Raw genomic sequence first — 21,093 nt, 5'->3', positions numbered from 1 at the left:
CAGATAAAGAAGGATCTTTACCACAGAGGAGAAAAGACCAAAGGCTTTATGAAGGAAATTGGAGAAGGGGATTCCTAAGTGATATGACCTTTGATTGGGTTCAAAAGGCAGATTTTAAGCTCCTGTGAATTCCCAAGGCAGGCATTAGACTTGTAGCTACAAGGAAAAGGAACAAGGTCAGCAATGGTCAAAGTTTTATCAAAAAGTCAATTGACATGAAAGATAATGCCATCCATAAAAACATTTGAAATGCCTCTGCCTACAGGTTCAGATTGGGTTCTTGTGGTCTAATCTTCCAGAATGAACATATAAGGTCACAGAAAATCCATGGGATGCCTGGAAATGAAATGGCAGGTCTGGAAGGTCAAGGCTTTTGAGGTTAGCTGTCCCACACCAGGCAAATTCCCTTATTTTGCAATTGGCAAAAAAAAAAAAAAAAAAAACTCACACACATTCACACGCACAAAAAGGCATGAGAGCTGTGCCTGAAGGTATCTTTTTACTTCTTTTATTGAACTCCATAAATATTTTCATAAGGCTTTGTGTCATTACAACATCTTGTTTTGTTATTAAACATTTTTAACACACAACTTTGACACTTGTTTGACAGGGTCAAACAGTCAGATAGTAGAAACAAAAGAATAAACTGGCAAATGCAGAGCAGCAGGGGTAATCAAAATCACTGTTGCCCAACTATTCACCCCAGCCCACCCCACCCCCAAAGCACTAAAAGATCACTATTTGGCTTCACACTAGAATTGTTAGAACTCTCTTGTTGTTGTCCTTAATAGATCCATTAAAGATATACACATATAGAAAGGGGGAAAGAAGGAGAGAGAAAGAAGAGTTTAATTTCTGTATTAGGACCTCCCCACAGCAGGGCCCATAGAACATACTAGGAAAGTGTTTTACAGAGCAAATCCAGGCCTAACTGAGTTGAGGAAACAGGAGCTCAGGGCCATGCAGAAATTGGAGAATTACAGAGTTTGTGGGGATGGCATTGCTGTGGGGATACAATAAATTTAGATTTTGAGCCCAAGTTATTATTGGGCTCCCCTTTGAGCTATTGGACACTGGTCTGCTTTGTTGCCATAAGTAGAGGGGACATTCCAACCCATGGAGAGATGATTTCTTTTTTTTTCTCTCATAAAATATTGGCATCTGATAATGCCAGTGGGTTGGGCAGAGTAGAAGGGGGGGGTAAGAGGTGATATCCCTGATCCTACAGCCCTGGGTACAGGCCCCAGGGAGGGGAAGGAGATGAGAGTCACTGGCCCACTCATTTGATAGGTGCTATAGGCTCAGAGACTTGTCCAAGCATCTCCTCATGATGTGCTCCCAATCCCTGGAGAAGCATGTCAAGGCCAAGCCTAGTAAGGAGGAGTGGAAAGTAGGAAAAGGAGGTATACAAAGGGGAGGTCTGCATAGCAACTGAAACACACTTTATTTGCCAGAGAGGACATTTTAGCTTGGGTTCTGGACACCAGGGTCCTTGAAAAGGGGGCTTAAGTAGATGGTCATATACTGAGCATGGTGGCCAGTCCCGAGCCCTGGCTCTCAGCTCAGCTCAGATTCATCCTTGACTTAACTCTGTAAGTCTGACTTGGCTGTGGTGGAATGAAAATTTCAACAGCCTGTAATTTAATTCTCACAGGGGAAAGTTTCCTAGGCTGTGTAGGGTCTGGCCTGGGTCAGGAGACACAAAACTGACCAAGCCAGCTATGAGGAAGCCCTCATGCAGCCATGACTGCTGCTTGATGAGATGAGGTCCTTTTGTGATGTAGTCTTCTCCTATGGGGTCCAGGACAGACTCAATCTTCAGATTCCTGGCTACAGTGGCTTTGCACAGTAGGGCCCATTATCACTCCTTTTTATCCCATTATCCTTGTTGTTCAAAGTCTATCCATGCAAAGGGCCACGTGGGGAGGAAGAACATGTACTCCTACACCCACAGGGATCCTGCTTCTTTGGGGGAGTAGTTAGTTCTGTCCATGTGGAACACCTACAAGAAATGATCCTGAGGATAGCATCTGTGTCTCAGACCCTTTGTCCATGAGGAAAAATATCCCTGGGCCCCTCACTCATTTGCCTCAAATGTCCTGGGATAGGAGGATCTTAGAAACAGGGCCTTCTTTGGATGCCATAACTGTTTTAACTATGCCAACACCAGCAATCCTCCTATGCCAGGAAGGCAGGAGAAAGAAGAAAAGCCAGGGAAAGTGGAAAAAAGGAGCCAAGGAAGATTGTCCATGCAATCCAGTAACAACAGGGGAAGCCTTACACAATTGGGGTGGTAGGAACCGCAGGTACAATATCTTAGATGAAGGCTCTCTCTTTCCATGATCTTCCCTGTTTTATCCTGTAAGATGTTCTATCAGCCTTAGATTCTGTCCAGATTAATTTAAAGGCAGCTGATGATCTTGGTCAAGTGGGTTCTATCTTGAACCTCTCCATAGACTCCTATCCATGCTGCCTTAAGAATCTACAAATGGGAGCAGGGATGACCAGAACACTGAACTGATTGTTGTAGGGAGCCCTGCCTTACCTTACACCTACTTGGTAGTGGGCGAAAGGAATAAAGATATTTCCTTCCCCCAGGAGGCAGAGTCTCAACCTCTTTGCTTCCAGTTCAGAACTTCTATTGGGCTAGAGGGGAGACAGGCCTAAGAGGATATTTCATTATAAAGGGGACTTGAAAAAGACACTAGTCGGCCCAAACTAACTCCCAGATGCACAACTGCAATGATTCAGCAGATTTGCAACATGGGAATCCCCAGTGCTAGAAGAAATAGCCCAAATGAAGAATGTTCCCTGAACAGATGCTCCCTTCCTTGTGTTTGGTTCTGTATCTCTCCATAACACCTATAACACAGTGAAAGCAATAGAAATACCAAGCAGTTATGTCACAGGGCACAACAAAGCATGTCCAGACTGGCACAACTGTGGACAGAGGTTTCTGGGAAAAGGCTGTTTGGGGCAACTGAAGGGCTACAGGAACATTTGCAGATGGTTGGCTGAGGGAGAGGAGATGGGACTCCTCCCTTCGTCCGTGAGAAGTGAAAGATGGAAAAAAGAAATCCCAAACCCACCATATCAAATTAAATTCAAAACTCATCAGCATTGGTATCATCAGATAAGAAATACAAGTACATCTATAGTAATAATGACAAGTCAATGAATCACTCACAGAGGAGCAAAGAGATTATCTTAACAGGAAAAAATCAAATAGAAATGTTAATTTCTGAAAAGAAAAGAGGAGGGGAACAGGTTAAGAACTGAAAACTTTTAAGAAGGGTTAGGGTTTGAAAGTCATTTGTACCTCTTCCTACCAATTACAGATTTCACTTCCCCAAAACAACAGAAAATGTTTTTTGGTCCTTCTCTGTGTGTGTATATATGTATGTTTGTATATGTGTGCGTGTGTGTGTGTGTTTGTGTGTGTGTGAGTGTGTGTGAGTATGTGCGTACACACATGCCCACACACACACATGTGTATATTCAGGGTCTGTGTGTGTATATATATGTTCATATATTTTATATATATATATATACACACATATATATATATATATATAAATTTTCAACAGTGCTTCTCCGAAAAAAGGTCCATCTATAAATATAATTTTATTTACTTTATTTTAAAATCATCTGCCTCCCTGTAGTTATTATTTTTTGAAGGGGGTTAACCTGCTGAAGTTTTGCCAGAATGGTGACTGGCTGCGCTTGGGTTCGGTGAACTCAAAGACTTGTGACTGAGCGATGCCATCAGGGACCAGGTACTGGCCCTGGTTTAATGGGTCCTGTGGTGGTGGGTAAGAAGGAGGAACTGAGCGGGCAGAGTTGACACCTAGGAGATCAAAGAAAAAGGTTATAAGTTAAATACCAACAGGGTTTTCAAATCACCTAGCGACTACCCCGGGCAGACAATTCAGAGTAGAAAAGTTTCAAGAGTGTGTGAACTGGTACATACTGAGCATTCTTAATCTGAAAATCTGAATAGCTCTGAAATCTGAAACTTTCCTGCATCAAAAATTTCAGATATACAAATGCTTGTATTTCACGTTTCAGATTTTTTGATTGGAGGTCAATTTCTGGGTTCTATTAAATGGATCTAATATGTCTATCCCTCTGCCAAAACTATATTATCTTGGTAACTATAACTATATAATGAATGTTGAAAATGGGTAAATTGATTATTCTTACTTTATTCTTCTTTCTCAAGATTGTTTTATTTATTCTAGGGTGTTTAGTTGATTTTGGGCTGGGCCTAAAGCCTCTGGAGATGAAGTTGTGATCATGTCCTTGGGGATCTCTGTGTTGACAAATTTATTTGGGTTGATGAACCAGGAATACAGTATCTAACTTCCAAGAAGCTGTATGTCAATTTTTGAAACCAAGTCAGTGGGAAAAGCAAAGGTAAAATGAAAAGCTCTTTGACATTTTTTAATGCGGAGTAATACTCCATTGTGTATAAATGCCACATTTTTTTTATCCATTCGTCTATTAGAGTAGGGACGAAGAGCAGGAGAAGAAGATTAACATTAAACAGGGACGAAAGGTGGGAGGGAAAGGGAGAGAGAAGGGAAATTGCATGGTAATAGAAGGAGACCCTCAGGGTTATACAGTGGAGGAGGTAGAGAGAGAGGAGGGGAGGGGAGGAGGGAGGTGGNAGATAAATCAGTTCCTCTTTGCTATTCTCCAAGCCAGGCTGGAGACATCTTGACAATGTCCACTTGTAATTTCTATGGAGGGGTCAATGGAAGGAAAGAAGGCTAGCATTCCTGGGTGTCTAAAAAAAACTCTTCATATTCTTTCCATATATGTACTATAACCACTGAATTCCTAGATTCACTTCCACTTGTGTAGCTCCTTTGGGTCTTAAGAAATATATCAATCACCTTAGCCCTAGACTAGGAAGATCTTGAAGACCAAAAATAGAATGGGAGGAGGATCATAAGCTGTCTCAAAGCTTTATGAGTTTCTTTAAATATTTTAGAATTTCTTTTAAGGTAAGAAAAATGGGTAAACCGTGTTTAAGACACTGGGATTTGAGGACCTGAAAGGGATAGTCTGGAGATTAGATAGGGTAATGGAGGAACCTGACCCAAAGGCTTACTATGATTTAGGACTGTCTTCTGGTTGGTTATCTTATTGTGTTTAAAGTATTCTCATGAAAATACCAGCCAGTCACAGATATGCTTGAGGGAATCTGGGCTGGGATAATGCAGTATCAATCTATCATCTCCATGATTGTCTGTGTACTAGGGACAGTAGAGTGAGAGAAGCTCAGAAGGCGAGAACCTTCAGGAGATAGAGGCAGGCTGCAAGTACAGTATCGCTTTTGTAGCCTGAGGGCTCTCCAGCTGGCTAGTACTATGTTTTGCTCACATCTCTATCTGAGGAAAAAGTCATTCTCTCACAGAGAGTTCTGTAAATGCAGACAAGATCCTTATTAACTCCAGATTGCTACATAACATCTCTTATATTTAAACCCTAAAATTGGTGGCTGGCTTAATTCCCTAAAGGCAATCATTTTTGTATGACAAAGAAACATCCAATGAGGGCCTCCAAAGAGCAGAAGTAATAAAAGCAGTTGAAAGGAAGGCATGTCTTGTCAGAGGGGCCTGGCAAGATGTATTACTTAATTGAAAATCAGATATTTACAGGCACTAGGCCTCCTCAAAGAGTGTTTCATTGGAAATAATTAGGGGTGCTTTATATGGTTGCTGGAATTTCAGGCAACTTGAATCTGATAATTTTTGTACAGTGATTCATTCAAAACCAGAAAGCCCACTAAGAAAGCAGAAGGGTGGACCTGGGAAAAATGAGGTCTCCTTAAAATGATCCACCACTGGAGACAGTGTCAACAGCAGTCAGTAATAGACACAGCTCTCAGTAATTGAGGAGAGACAATAAAGTGAGCTCTTCTTTCCTAGCAAGATTCTGAGATAGAGAGGAGTCAAACTCATTTAGGTTCAGAGTCATTTCACTTTGAAGACCCTTAATTTCTTCATCTAAGAAACGGGGCTAATAGAGCCCATCTTAGGGTTACGATAAAGATGAAATGACAGAACTTATATAAAGAAACAGATAATGAATGAAAACTCCAATTAGCAGATGACTGTTCTTCCTTTTGCTCAGCTAAGTGTTTTAGTTTTGTTTTGGTTCATGATAAACAGAAAATAAAGCTTCATTTCATATTTAAATAGATTTTCTGTGCATTTTTCTTTTTTAAGTACTTAGTTAAGTTTAAAATTCCCCATTCTGATTTGGGACTCCTGATTTGGCAAGTGCCCCTAGACAAGTGAAAGAAAGTTGAACACACAACCTTATATGTATGTGTTTGTGTGTATGTGTTTGTGTGTATACATATCTCCTTTTTTTCTGTCTCTAAATTATTAGTAAAATTTCTTATATTTTTAAGTAAAAATAGAAAAAGGTTTTGCTTTTGTACCCAATTAGCTTTCTTTGGACACGATTACACTGTACCATTCACTACTGAGTGTTAAAAAACTTTGAGACAATTTTCTACCTGTTATCAGGGACACCTGGGAATCTAATAACTATCCCAGCACTCCAAATGATACCCAGTATGTAAAGGGGACTAGAACTATTAAAGAACATAGCTTACATCTTTGTAAATGTCACTCAGAAAATGAGAGGACTAAGTGAGTAAAGACCGATTTACCTTTTTGCTTAGGAACTTTTCTCACAGTCATTGCAGCCTGCCTTTTCTGATTTTCAGAAATTTCAAAGCCTAAAAAAGAGAAATGCAAGAATTTGTTACCAGAAATATATTCCTTTCTTTAATGTATAAAATAATAAAGCTTTTATGTAAAAACAACTTTGTAAGATTTATGTCTTTTGTTATCATATATTCTGAAACACAAAAGGTCATTGTCTTTAACCCAGTAATTCCTTTATAGGACATTCATTAGAAAGTTGGATAAAGTCTTATGTATATTTCCTTTGTGTATATACTGAGTAGTAGGATTACTGGATCATAGTACTTCTAGTTTTAGGTTTTTTGAGGATCCTCCATACTGCTTTCCATGATGACAATACTAACTTACATTCTCACCAACAGTGTGTAAGAATTCCCTTTCTGTGCCTTCCCAACAGCATTTGTTATTTTTCATTTTGATAATAGCTAAACCAGGGTAAGGTTATATCTCACTGTGGTTTTGATTTGCATTTTTCTGATAATGTTGAATAGAATACTAGTAACCCATAAAAATGATAAAATCCTGTCATTTTTGACAGAATGGCTGGACCTAGAAGACATTATGTCAAGTGAAACAAGTTAGGCACAAAAAGATAAACAGTGTGTGATTTCATTTACATCTAAAAAAACTGACCTCAAGTGATGTTGAACATTTTTTTATATATATTATAGGCCATCAGAATGTCTTCCTTTGAGAAATGCCTATTCAAATCTTTAGCCCATGTTTTAACTGCATTATTATGATATTTTTTGCTATTGAGTTGAGTTTTTTATAAATTCTAGATATAAATACCTAGTTCGATGTATAGTGGCAAATATTTGTTCCCATTCTGTAGGCTGTCTCTTGGCTCTGCTGGTTGTTTCTGTTGTTGTGCAGAAGCTTTTAGATTTGCATGTAAAAGAGCCACCTGCTCTCATATGTTTACTGCAGTGCTATTCCAAACAGCCAGGATAGGGATTTAACCTAAGTGTCCATCATTGAATGAATAGATAAAGAAAATGTGGCATATATACATCATAGAATACTATTAACCCATAAAAATGATGAAATTCTGTCATTTTTGACAGAATGGCTGGACCTAGAAGACATTATGTTAAGTGAAACAAGTTAGGCACAAAAAGATAAACAGTGTGTGATCACATTCACATCTAAAAAAACTGACCTCAAGGAAGCTGAAAGTAGAAAAATGGTTACCAAAATTGGGAAGAATAGAGGGGAGAGATGATGTGTAGAGGGTGGTAAATGGGCACAATTTATAGTTAGAAGGGAATATGTAGTTCTGGTATTCTACAGAACTGTATATATTTATCTTATGAATATACACAAAAATGCATTTACATAGAAAATAGTTAGATAAGAGTATTTTGAATGTACTTGACATAAAGAAATAATAAAATTTAAGATGTTTTTTTATGCTAATTACCCTGAATTGGTCATTACCCAATGCATACAGGAATCAAACATCACAATGTACTTCATAAAATATATAAATATCATGTATCTGGGAGAAATAAAAACAAGACTTAGCTACAAAGCTGCATATCACATAATACAGTAGCAAAAATATTAAGAACATAGGTTAAGAGTCTATTAAATGGAGTATGTTTAAACAAATTATGGTTATAAATGGGAAAAACCATAACCAAAAGCAAAAATATGGGGGAAGGAATAATGAGTTAAAAGATAAGTCACTTAGAACAGAAAATGTATATACAGAAATGTTTCAGGAGGAGTTAAAAAAACAAATAGAAATAATAAAAAATAATAGACATGTCCTTCTGGGACAGTGGAGAAGGGGGTGCCATACATAACAAAGAGAAAAGAGAGAGATTTGATAAAATTACTTTGAAAATAGAAGAAAATCTTAGCATGGACAGATACAAAAGCTGCACAGTAGGCTGATATAAGGGGAGTGTTTCACTTTTCTTAATTTGTAAGTGGAATACAATGACAAGAAGCCATTTATGAAGGTCATGCCTTAGCTTTTTAATTTGCTAATTAATAGCTAGCAACATGATAAAAGCTAAATTCCAGCATCTTCTCATTCTTGCTCCTGCAGCAAATTTTGCAGGAGAGAATGACAGAATTATATACAGTGAGGTTGCAGTGAGCTGGGAGTGGAGCCATGGTGAGAGAGGGGCTGTGGCTGTGGCAAAGGCAGAACTGGATCAGGGCGCACTCCTTTACCCAGTCTCAAGGACACACAAAGCCACTGCTCAGGTGGAGATGTCCCACCATCATCTACTTCAAGTGGCAAAGGGCTGCTAAGTAAGTGAACCCATAGAAAAAAATTTAGGACTACCTCAGTGGAGCCAAGGTGAGACGTACATGACTTTATCATGCAAGCATATAGTCATCGCCAGTGCCAGGATAGGTATTGGCCTCTGGGCTACACAAATCTTGGGCCACCAGAGAAATCTCTGGCATGTGGCCTGCTAAGGAACTTCTATGCAGAATGACATGAGGGGGCATCATTGTTGCCTCCACCAAATCCAGAGACTTTCAGAGGTCAAACCATGGTGGCTTGAACATTTGGCACTTCTCCAATACCTCGTGGATTCCTAAATCAGAAGTCCCCTAAAAGTGTCTGCACTGCACCTACCTGGGCAAGTAAAAATCTTTTCTTTTCAACTATCCTTTTTCATTTTGCTTGCATAGATTTTTGTGGTGGTTAGATTTTTGTTTATTTGTTTTGTTTTGTCTTTGATACTGAGGATTAAACCCAGGGACACTTAACCACTGAGCCACGTCCCTAGCCCTTTTATTTATTTATTTATTTTGTTTTGAGACAGGGTCTTAGCTAAGTTGCTTAGAGTCTCACTAGGTTGCAGAATCTGCGTTTGAACTCATGATCCTCCTACCTCAGCCTCCTGAGCTGCTGGGATTATAGGCATGCACCACCATGCCTGGCTTTTGTTGGTTACTTTCAATCCCCCTCATTAATTGTGACTTGGTAATTTCATAAAAATTTGCTTTTTAATTTGTTAATTGGACTTACTCTTTTTTCTTATTTCTATACTATCCTTTTCAACTTTGCTTTTCTCTTAGTTTCATCTTCTATACCTCTTCACCTCCCTTTTGTCTTTCATTTTTATTTTGTTTTTGTTTCATACACACGCATGCATATGTATTTATAAAACTTTCTGCTTAAGCTGTATCTTCTTTCACTTTTCTATGTTCTGTGTAGTTCAAAATTAATTGTACATTCTTTTCTTATTCTTGATTTGTTGTTGTACTAATTTTTTAGCTTTTATTGTTTCCCCCTTATCTTTCCATTTTTCATGTAATTTAAAATTTTAATTTTACTGTTTTTTTTTTCCTCAATCAGTACAAAGGCTTTATCTCAGAGGCACTCTGCTGCTGACCTGTATCCCTAGCCCTTTTCATTTTTAACTTTTAATTTTATGATGGTGTCTTCCTGCAAGTGCCAAGCTGGCCTGGGCTTTCCATAATCTTGCCTCAGCCTCCCCACTAACTATGATTGCATAAATATGCCACTATGGGCTGGGGATGTGGCTCAAGAGGTAGCGTGCTCTCCTGGCATGCATGCAGCCTGGGTTCGATCCTCAGCACCACATACAAATAAAGATGTTGTGTCCGCAGAAAACTAAAAATAAATATTTAAAAAAATTCTCTCTCTCTCTTTCTCTTTAAAAAAAATATGCCATTATGCCTGGCTAATTTTATATTCTTTATTACCTAACCATTCATACTTTCCCATTTTATTACTCCTCATTTCTTCTATTTCTTCTTTCTGGTTAGTATAGTTCTAGAAAACATTTCCAAATAGTTTTTATTATAGTTTATGATACAATTTGCTTTTGAATCATCAGTTACTGGGGGTTATTCACTCTTCTCAAAGCAGTGCTGGAGACTGAACAGAGCATTTTGGACATGTTAAGTGAGTGTTTGAATACTGAGATAAATCCACAGCATGGGAAACACTATAAGGAGAAGGCATCTCAATAAAAGGTTCTCAAAGAACAATGGAAGACATAGTCTTCACAATACATATGCAGTTATCAACATAGCAACATAAATTCATAACTCCTAATACTAAATCCATGGATAGTGAAGAAAATACCTGACAAAGAATTTTAAAAGCTAAATGTTAAAATGATCAATGAATTAAAAGAAGTATGGAAGGAAGTAATAGAGACAATACAGAATACGAAAGATCATTTTAATAAAGAGATTATGGAAAAGAACTGAACAAATATTTTATAAATGAAGGTCACAATGAGTGAAGTAAAAAACTCAATTGAATGTCTCTCTAATACACTAGATCAAGTAGAAGAAAGAATTACAGGGCTTGTGGACAAGAGTTACAAATTTGAATATTCAGATGGAATAAAAAATAGAAACTATGAGCATACTATACAAGAACAATGGGGAAACATTAAGAGACTTAAATTTAGGCTCATAGGTATTGAGGAAGAAGAGGAGATTAGGTTAATGGCACTGAAAACAGATTCTGTGAAATAATAGAAAATTTCAGAAACCTTGGGAATGTGATGGACATTCAGATAGTGGAGGCATTTAGAACCCTGAATAGACAAGACCAGAAAATAACCTCTCTACAACACATCAGAGTTACATTACCAAAATATAGAAAAAAGGAGAATTTTTAAAGTTTGCAACAGAGAAACACCAAGGCACTTATAAAATGCAAACCAATCATAATGACAGCAGACAGCTCAATAGAAACCCTAAAGATCAGAGGGCTGGGAATGATATACTTCAGCTCTTAAAGAAAAACTGCCAAGTAAGTTGCTATATTTAGCAACATTATCTTCCAGAATACAAAGAAAAATAAAAATCTATAAGAAAAGCATAAGCTAAACATATATATGCATAACCAGTAATCCAGCATCACAAATGATACTGAAAGGAAGTCTACACACAGAAGATTACAAAAGAAACTAAAGACATTATAAGAGTAAATAAACAAAAGATAATTATGATGGAACCAAACACCAGAAATAAAAGAAAATGACAGGAAATAATACATAGCTCTCTTTTATCACTAAATGTAAATGGTCTCAATTCTCCTATTAAAAGACATAGGTTGGCATGTTGGTTTACAAAATGATACCCAGCAACATGTTGCCTACAAGAAACACATCTCATTGGCAAAGATCCACAGACTGAAAGTGAAAGCAGGAAATTGACATTACATGCAAATGGAATCTGAAAAATAGCTTCTCTCATTCCAGCAAAGCAGACTTCAAGCCAAAATTAATCAGAAGAGAAAAATGTGGTCACTACATATTAGTAAAGAGAACAAACCAACAAGAAAATATGGTGATTATAAATATTTATACCTTGAATATCAGTGTACCTATAAGTGTACCTAATCTCATCAAACAAATACTAAGTGACACAAAGTCTCAGACAGGACTCCTTATACTACTAGTGGGTAACATCAATACACATTTCTCACTAATGGGTAAACCAGATATAAAATAAAGATACTAATGGGTTAAATACTTCTAAAGGTCAAATGGACTTAACTAACATTGACAGAATATTTCATCAAATCACAACTGAATATAGGTTCTTTTCAGGTACTCATAGAATATCCTGAAAAGATATAGATCATATAAAAGGCCAAAAAGGAAGTTTTAGCAAATGCAAAAAAAGTTGAATAATGTCTTCATGGCATAAGATCATAATGGAATGAAACTAGAAAACAACAGTAAGAAAAACTACAGAAAGTATACAAATAGAGATTAAGGAATACATTTTCGAATGATGAATGAATCACTGAGGAAATTGGGGTAGAAATTTAAAAATTCTTATAATTGAACAGGAATATAAATACAAAATGCCAGAAAAGATAGTTCTAAGAGGAAAGTTTTAATCCATGAGGGACTACATTAAAAAAAAATCATGAAGTTCTCTTCAAAAAAATCCTTAATGTTATATATAAAGGTCTTAGAAAAACAAGGACAAAACATCCCCAAAACCAACAGAAGGAAAGAAATAACAAAGATATTAATGAAATAGAGAATAAATGTACAATACAAGGATCAATAAAATAAAGGGCTTGTTCTCTTTTAAAGAAAAATAAGAGATTAAATGTTTAGTAAATCAAACCAAAATGAAGACAGAGGGTACTCAAATTAGTAAATTTAGAGAATAAAAGAGATATTACAATAGACACCTCTGAAATTCATATGATCATTACGGATGAATTTGAAATTTTACATTGCAATAAATTGGAAAATCTAGATGAAATTGATAAAGTTTTAGATATATGACCAAACCAAATTGAACCAAGAGGATATATAATATCTAAACAGACCAATAACAAGCAATAAAATTGAAATAGTAACAAAAAGTTTTCCAACAAACAGCTCAGGACCAGATGGATTTATAGCTGATTCTAGAAGACCTTTAATGAATAACTAACACAAATGTTTCTCAAATTGTTCCATGAAATACAAAGTCAGGGAACACTTCCAAATTCATTCTATGAAGTCAGCATCACTCTGAATACAAAATCAAAAAATAACACTTCAAGGAAAGAAAACTATGGACCAATATATTTGATGAACATATATACAAAAATCCTCAATAAAATATTAGCAAATCAAATTCAACAATCAATTTAAAAGATCATAAATGATCCTCAGTTTAATTTGAGGGATTCAAGGATGTTTCATCATGCACAAATAAATAAAAGAAATATACCATATAAATAGGACCAAGCACAAAAATCATGTAATAATCTCAATAGATTCAGAAAAAGACTTCTACATATTACAATACCACTTCATGATAAAGACACTGATGTAAGTAAGGATTAAAGAAACACACCTCAACATCTTAAGGACTATATATGACAAACCTAAAATCAACATCATACTGAATGCAGAAAAATTTGAAAACACTTCTTCTAAAATCAGTAACAAGAGGAGGATGTCCATTATTACCAGTCCTATTCAATATATTACTTGAAATATTGGCTAGAGGAACTATGTAAGAAAAAGAAAAGGGACACAAATAGGAAAGGAAGAAGTCAAATTATCCTTGTTTTCAGATATGATCCTGTAGTTAGAATATCCTAAAAGTTCCACCAGAAGACTTCTAGATCTGAAAAACAAATCCAGAAAAGTAACAGGACACAAAATTACCATACAAAAATCAATAGCTTTTCTATATACCAATATTGAAAGAAAAATAATTCCATTTAAAGTTGCTTCAAAAAATAAAATAATTAGGAATTAATGTAACCATATATGTAAAAGAGATTTATAAAAAATATTTCAGAATGCTGTAAGAAGAAACTAAATAAGATACCAGGAGATAGAAAGTCTTTCCATGCCTAGAGATAGGCAGAATTAGTTAAAATAGTTAAAATGGCCATATTACTGAAAGCAATCTGCAGAGTCCATGCAATATTCATCAAAATACCAATCATATTGTTCTCAGAACAAGAAAAATCAATCCTAAAATTCATATAGGAAAAAAAAAGAAGATCCAAAGTGATTCCGAGAAAAAAGAACAACGTGGGAGGCTTAGCAATCCAACTTCATAATATACAACATAGTTGTAGTTAACAAAAACTGGCATAAAAACAGACATGTAGACTAATGGAACAGAATAGAAGACACAAAAACAAATCCACAAAGATACAATTATCTGATTCTTGACAAAGGCGTTTAAAACATACAATGGAGAAAAGGCCATCTCTTTAAAAAGCAGTGCTGGGAAAAATGAAACTAGAAAAATAGAAACTAGATCCCTATCTCTATCCTGTACAAAAATTATCAAAAACCTAAGAATTAGACTAGAATCTTTATAATTACTGAATAAATAATAGGGAAAATTCTTCAACATATAGGTTTAGACAAAGACTTCCTGAATAAACCCTATAGCTCAGGAAATAGATAATCATGAAATGGGATGAAATAAAATAAAAAAAGCTTCTGAGTCTACAGAATGGGAGAAATCCTTACCAGCTACTATGCTGACAGAGAAATGATATCCAGTATTTATAAAGAACTTTAAAAACTCAACATCAAAATAACAACCCAATTGATAAATGGAGAAATAAATTGAACAGATACTTTCAAAGAATAAGTGCACATTGCCAATAATGATATGAAAAATATTCAACATCATCAGCAATAATGGAAATGCAAATCAATACTACACTGAAATATCATCTCACTTCAGTTAGAATGGCAAGCTTCAGGAATACAAATAACTATAAATTCTGGCAATAATGAAGAGAATAAAGAATGCTTATACAGTGTTGACAGGAATGGAAATTATATAGCCAATATGGAAATCAGTATTTAAATTCCTCAAAAAGTTGAAAATATAACAAACATGATCCATCTATACCATTCCTTGCATTTATAAAGAAAAAAATAAAGTCATCATATTTTATAGATGCATGAATATTTACATTTTTCATAGTACAATTCTTAATAGGTTATATAATTATTCTGGGTATCCATCAACAGATGAATGGATAAAGAAAATATATAGATATACAAAAGAGTTTTAGTCAGCCATAAAAAAGAAAACAATTATGTCATTTGTTACAAAAGGGATGGAACTTGAGACCATATTTTGAGTGAAATAAGTTAGACTCAGTAAATTATGTTTGCTCTCATATGTGGAAGCTAGAGGGAAAAGAAAGGAAATATAGGAATGCCGTGAAAGCATTAGGAAAACCACTAGGGTAAAGGAAAGTGATCAGAGAAGGTAAGGTGGGGGAGGTGTTTTGGGGAATAAAAATGATAAAATTATGTTCTTATGTATGGGTGAATATGGCAGAATGAAACCCACCTTTCTGGGTTAATATGCACCAAAAATAAATAATCAAAAACTTGAGTAAACGTAAGCCATAATTGTTGAAAAGAGGAAAAAGTTCTTGCCACAATCCAGGCACAATTAGGATACATAGACACCTGGATGTTGATTTGTGAGTAAAATTCCTGAACATCAAGGATAAAAGACTGTTTCCGACTTCAAGAAAGAAAGGACAAGTCATTTATAAAGGGAGAGATAAGAGTATGATTAGAAATCTCATCTGAAACACTGAAGTCTTCTGAAAAAATCTTTAGGTCAGAAGAAACCAGAAATCACAAATTATATAGAACATGAATAAAAATGACACATCATATCAAAATCTATCAGATGTTGCAACAGCTTTACCACCATAACATTTTGTTTTTCAAGTATTTTTAGTTGTAGATGGACACAACAGTGGTGCTGAGAATAGAACCCAGGGCCTCACACGTGTTAGGCAAACACTCTACCACTGAGCCACAACCCCAGCTCTACAGATGTAGTAACAGCTTTAACCAAAGGAAAATGCATACTACAATGGTTTTATCATTTTTCAAAATTAAAACTAATCACTTATTGTAGCAATGAAAATGGAAAAATATAAAATAAATAACTAAAAATCATGTTATGACTTGGATCTCAAATGTCATCCAAAAGATCATATGGTGAAGGTGTCATCCCTACCTGATGGCACTATTTGGAGGCTGTGTTAACCTTAGGATGTTATGATTAGTTTAAGGAAGTAGGTCATTGGGGGCATTCCCTTAAAAGTATATTGAGACCCCTTCTGTATCTGTTTGCTTCTTGACTACCATAAGTTGAGCAGTTTTATTCTACCACATGCTCTCTTCCATGATGTTCTACCTTACCACACACCCAGAAACAATGGAACCAATAACTATGGACTGAAACCTCTGAAATCATGAGTCAAAATAAATCAACAATGTTTATTTTCTCTTATTTTGTCACAGCAACTGAAAGCTGATTAACATAGAACATTGGTACTAAGAGTGGGGCTGTTCCTGCGTCTGTATCTGACCATGTGATTCAGAAGCTTTTGGAACTGGTTTTCAGGAGGAATGTGGAAAGGTTTGAAAAAGCAGGATATAAAAATCTTAGAATGCTGTAAGCAGAGCTTAAATGGGTGAGTCTTATGGGAGCTCAGCAGACCATACTACAGATAAGAATGCAAATAGTAAAGATGGTGCTAATGAAGATTCAGATGGAAATGGGGAGTCTATTGTGAATTGAACTAGAGGCCATTCATGTTACATTCTAACAAAGGACTTATCTACATTTTGTTCATGCCCTGAGATTTTATGTAAGGCTGAGTTTAAGGGTAATAGTCTAATCAATATGGCCCAGGAAATTTCAAGGCAATATAGTATTCAGCCTGTGGCATGTGTATTACTGACGGATTTACAGTGAGAATCAAGATAGGAAAAAAAAAGAGTGGAAAGATTTTTAAAACTTCAACTTGGTCATAAAAGAAGGCTTTGTAAAGGTGCAATCAATGGGAATGGTTTAAACTTGCCATTAAAAGGAAGCCAAGTAATTTGCACAGGATTACCAGGAAAGACCCCTTGAGGGCATCTCAGGAATAAGCAGGACATGCCCCCCAAAGGCTCAAAAGTGTGAAAGTGTAAAGTGTAAACCATTAATTTGAGAAAATAGACTTGGGCACACTGTAGCTACAGAGTTGCCTAGTAAGTTGTTTCCCATGTATTCATTTCATGGTGGTGAGATTTCTAAGCGCTCGGAGGTTGCTACAGTCATGGTCCTAGAAGTCTTGGCTACTGCTCAATTTGGTGGCAGACATTTTTGTCAACCATGTGGCAATGGTTTTCTGGCATGCAGAATTCAAGAGCTATGGGGTTGTGGAGGCCTTTACAAAGATTTCAAAGGAAAGTCTAAGGGGCCAAGCGTTATGTGGTAGGGATAGAGTCCTTATGGGAAGTTCCTTAGAGGGTGAAGGGTGAAGCTGTGAGAGTGAAGCTGGAGTTGCAATGGAAATCCCAGAAAGTTATAGATGCCAGGAACATGGCAGGTCTACTGAGCCATGGATATGAGCAGAGTCAGGCCAAGAGAATGGCCATGTGGGTTTCAGCCAGAAAGTCTGTAAGAGTAGGGCTGCCAATGTACTTGCGGGCACATACCCTGGATTGTAGGCATGGAGCTGTAGGATTTAAGATTTTCTCTGCTGGGTTTCAGTTTTGCTTTGGTCCCTTCTCTCACTTCCACAACAGGAAAGTTTACCCTATACCTTTCATGTCATTGTATGTTGAAAATATGTGATTTGCATTTTTAAATTATTTTCACAGGATCTCATAGCAAAGAGTTGCCTGAATCTCAGGGGAGACTTTGGACTTGGACTTTTAAGCAATGCTGGAACTGTTGAGACTTTAGAAATTCATATAGATGGGCTAAATGCATTTTGCATTATGAGATGAACAGGAGGCTTCAGGGATCAGGGCAGAATGTTATCATTTGGATCTGAAATGCTCCCCCAAAGCTTGTGTATTGAAAGCTTGGTTCCCAGTTGGTCTCACTATTGAGAGGTGGTGGAAACTTTAGGAGGTAGTGCATAGTTGAAGGAAATAGGTCATTGGGTGTATGCCCTTGAAGGGTATCTTGGGATCCCAGCCCCTTCCTCTCTTTGCTTCCTGGATGCCATAAGGAGGGCAGCTTTACTCCACCATGTGCTGTCCTACACCACAAACCAGGAAACAAGATAGCCAAGAGACCACAAATTAACACCTCTGAAACTGTGAGCAAAATAAACTTTCCCTCATTTTAGTTGATTTTCTTAGGTATTTTTTCACAGTGACAAAAAGTTAATACAGCATAAGTAGTACACAAAAGCTAAAATTAATTTTTTGAAAAATAGAAATAAACTGCACAAATGATTAAAAAAAAAACCCAAACCATGTTCTTTCAAAAGATTAATGCTCCCTGATAAGCCTGATTAAAAGACTAATGTCAGGGAGGGAGAACAGAAAGAAGTTGAATAAGGGCACCAAAATATATTTAGAGTAGAAGAATTACTTCTGGTTCTTCAGCACAGTAGAATAATTATATGTTAAAACATTCTATTATATATTTCAAAATGGCTAGAAGAGTATGAAATTTCCAACTCATAAAATAATTATTGCTTGAAGAGATGACATACTTATTATTCTGATTCTTACACATTGTATACATATATTGAATTATTATAATGTACCTCATAAAGATGTACAGATAATATATCCTAATAAAAAGACTAATGAGAAAATAAAAATTCGTAGTATTAGAAATATGAAAGAGCAATACTCACAATTATGAAAGATATTAAAATAAAATAATATATAATTAAAATAAAATAATATATATATATAGCATTAAATTGAATATCCAGAGAAAATAATGATTTCCCAGCCAAATATAAATTATCCAAAGTAACATGAGAAGAAAGGCATAAAATTCAAATGAATAAAATCACCATTTTCGGGGGCTAGGGTTGTGGCTCAGTGGTAGAGTGCTTACCTTCCATGTGTGAGGCATTGGGTTTGATCCTAAACCATATAAAAATAAATAAATCTAAATAAAGGTATTGTGTCCAACTACAACTAAAAATATATTTTTTAAAAAATCACCATTTTCCTGAAGTACATAAGAACAAGATGTGGATGAAAGGAGAAAAGGGCCATATTTCTGAATGAGAAAACTTAATAAAAATTCCAAATCTTCAAGTATTAACATTTTTAAAACAGTGCCAATCAGAATCCAAACTGTTTGGGCCTAGAAAAAAATAAATTTGATATTGATATCAAAGAATAAACATCTAACAACTGATAAGAAACAATATGAAAGAAGAGTGACTAAGAATTCATATTACCAGGCATTAAAATTTACAGAAATCTACTATGATTTTGAAAGTATTGTCTTGACACAAGAATTGACAAATATAATAATAGAACAGAGTAGAAAGTCTAAGTCCAAGTATGTACATAGAGCTACTATCTAAGAAAACTGGCATTTTAATTATGTGAGAAAGAAATGATTGATTTAATAAATGATTCTGTGCAACTGGTTATTCACCTTAAGGAAACAAAGTGTAACACCTTCCTGCACATCATATTCAAAGTGTAAATTTCAGATGGAATACAGCTCTAAAAAATAAACAAAAATATCAAAAGGAAATTTAGAAATATGCAAAGTGTTCATGGAGAGAACAACTTATGCAAGTTGAACTTAGAAGCCAAATAGACATTTATCAAAGTAATCAAATTAAAATTTTTAAGGTTTCTATTTATTTAAATGTTATAGTATACATTTAAGGTATGCAACAAAAAGCTTAAAAAGAAGGAGACCCTATCATTTGCCACAACATCAATGGACCTGGAAAACATTATGCAAAGTGAAACAAATTAAATTTTTATAAATTTAAGTATCATAAACTCAAAAGACATGTAACAGACTCAGGAAAATATGTGGAAAAAATTCAAAACTAATAATGTGCTACCCTCCATAATATAGATCCATTATAAAATTATAAATTTATAAATACCATCTTTTTTTGTAGTGCTGGGATTGAACCAAAGGCATCATGCATGCTAGGTAGGTGCTCTACCACTGAGTTATAACCCCAGCCCACAAATTTATATTCACACACACAAAAAGAGTAAACATAAAGTGTATGAACAAGCAATTCACAAAAGAATTGCAAATACAGCAAATTTATATTCACACACACAAAAAGAGTAAACATAAAGTGTATGAACAAGCAATTCACAAAAGAATTGCAAATACCTAGCAAGCATACAAAAAAAGTTAATCGTTGACAAACAACATACTGAAAACAAATAGGTGCTATTTAGTGCTGGCGTGGGTGTAAAGAAACAAATATCTACAAAATTATATTGGGAGTGTAGTTTTTGTAACTTTATAAAAATTCAATATGAAAGACTATATTATAGTGAAATTCAAACTGCTCATATTCCTACATTCAGTTATTCTACTTTTGGTATCTATCCTACAGGAAGAAAAGCACCAATATATAATGAGATTCATTCATGGATATGTTTTCAGAAATATCTATAGTGGAAAAAATCTGGAAATAAACATAATGTTTAGCAAGAGGGGATAAGTTGCTACAAAATACTATGGAATATTTTACAGTAATTAATAAAGAAGTTTGAAGGCTTTATTGATGTATTTGACTAGAGTATGACCTTAACTGACATAGGTGTTGCAATGAAGGTATTTTACAGATGTAATCAAAGCCCCTAAACAAGGAGATATAAGGGAGAATATCCTGGATAATTTGAGTGGATCTGATTGAATATGATGAAAGGTTTCAAAAACAGGGCTGAGGTCTCTCCCAAAGAGGACAGAAATTCCACCTGTGGAACACAGCTTCAGCCCATGTCCACAGAATTCCATTCTTCTCATGACCTTGCCTTCCTGGCTGCCTATAAATGACAGCTTAGTACTATGCCCATGTGTTTGAGTCTACCTATGAAATTCTGTTTCTGACTGACTACACTACAGATTTCAGAGTCACCTAGGAAGCCTTTAC

General features: G+C 35.6%; 1 protein-coding gene across 11 annotated transcripts in view; it reads right to left on the bottom strand.

Annotated features, from left to right (window-relative positions):
* Positions 1-492: 492 nt before the first annotated feature.
* The window catches only part of Arhgef9 (Cdc42 guanine nucleotide exchange factor 9), a 374,830-nt gene continuing 354,229 nt past the window's right edge, over positions 493-21,093 (bottom strand). For all 11 annotated transcript variants that reach the window (XM_048797209.1, XM_048797207.1, XM_048797206.1 and 8 more), the window contains 2 exons: positions 6,689-6,757; positions 493-3,847 (listed from right to left, as the gene is read on the bottom strand). In XM_048797209.1, coding sequence (XP_048653166.1) covers positions 3,666-3,847; positions 6,689-6,757 — 251 coding nt within the window. In that variant the 3' untranslated portion in view covers positions 493-3,665. The remainder of the gene's footprint in view (positions 3,848-6,688; positions 6,758-21,093) is intronic.

The sequence above is a fragment of the Marmota marmota genome, unplaced genomic scaffold (genome assembly GCF_001458135.2).
Source record: "Marmota marmota marmota unplaced genomic scaffold, marMar, whole genome shotgun sequence".
NCBI lineage: Eukaryota > Metazoa > Chordata > Mammalia > Rodentia > Sciuridae > Marmota > Marmota marmota.
Note: the sequence above shows the minus strand (reverse complement) of the source record. Positions and strands in the feature narration are given on the sequence as shown.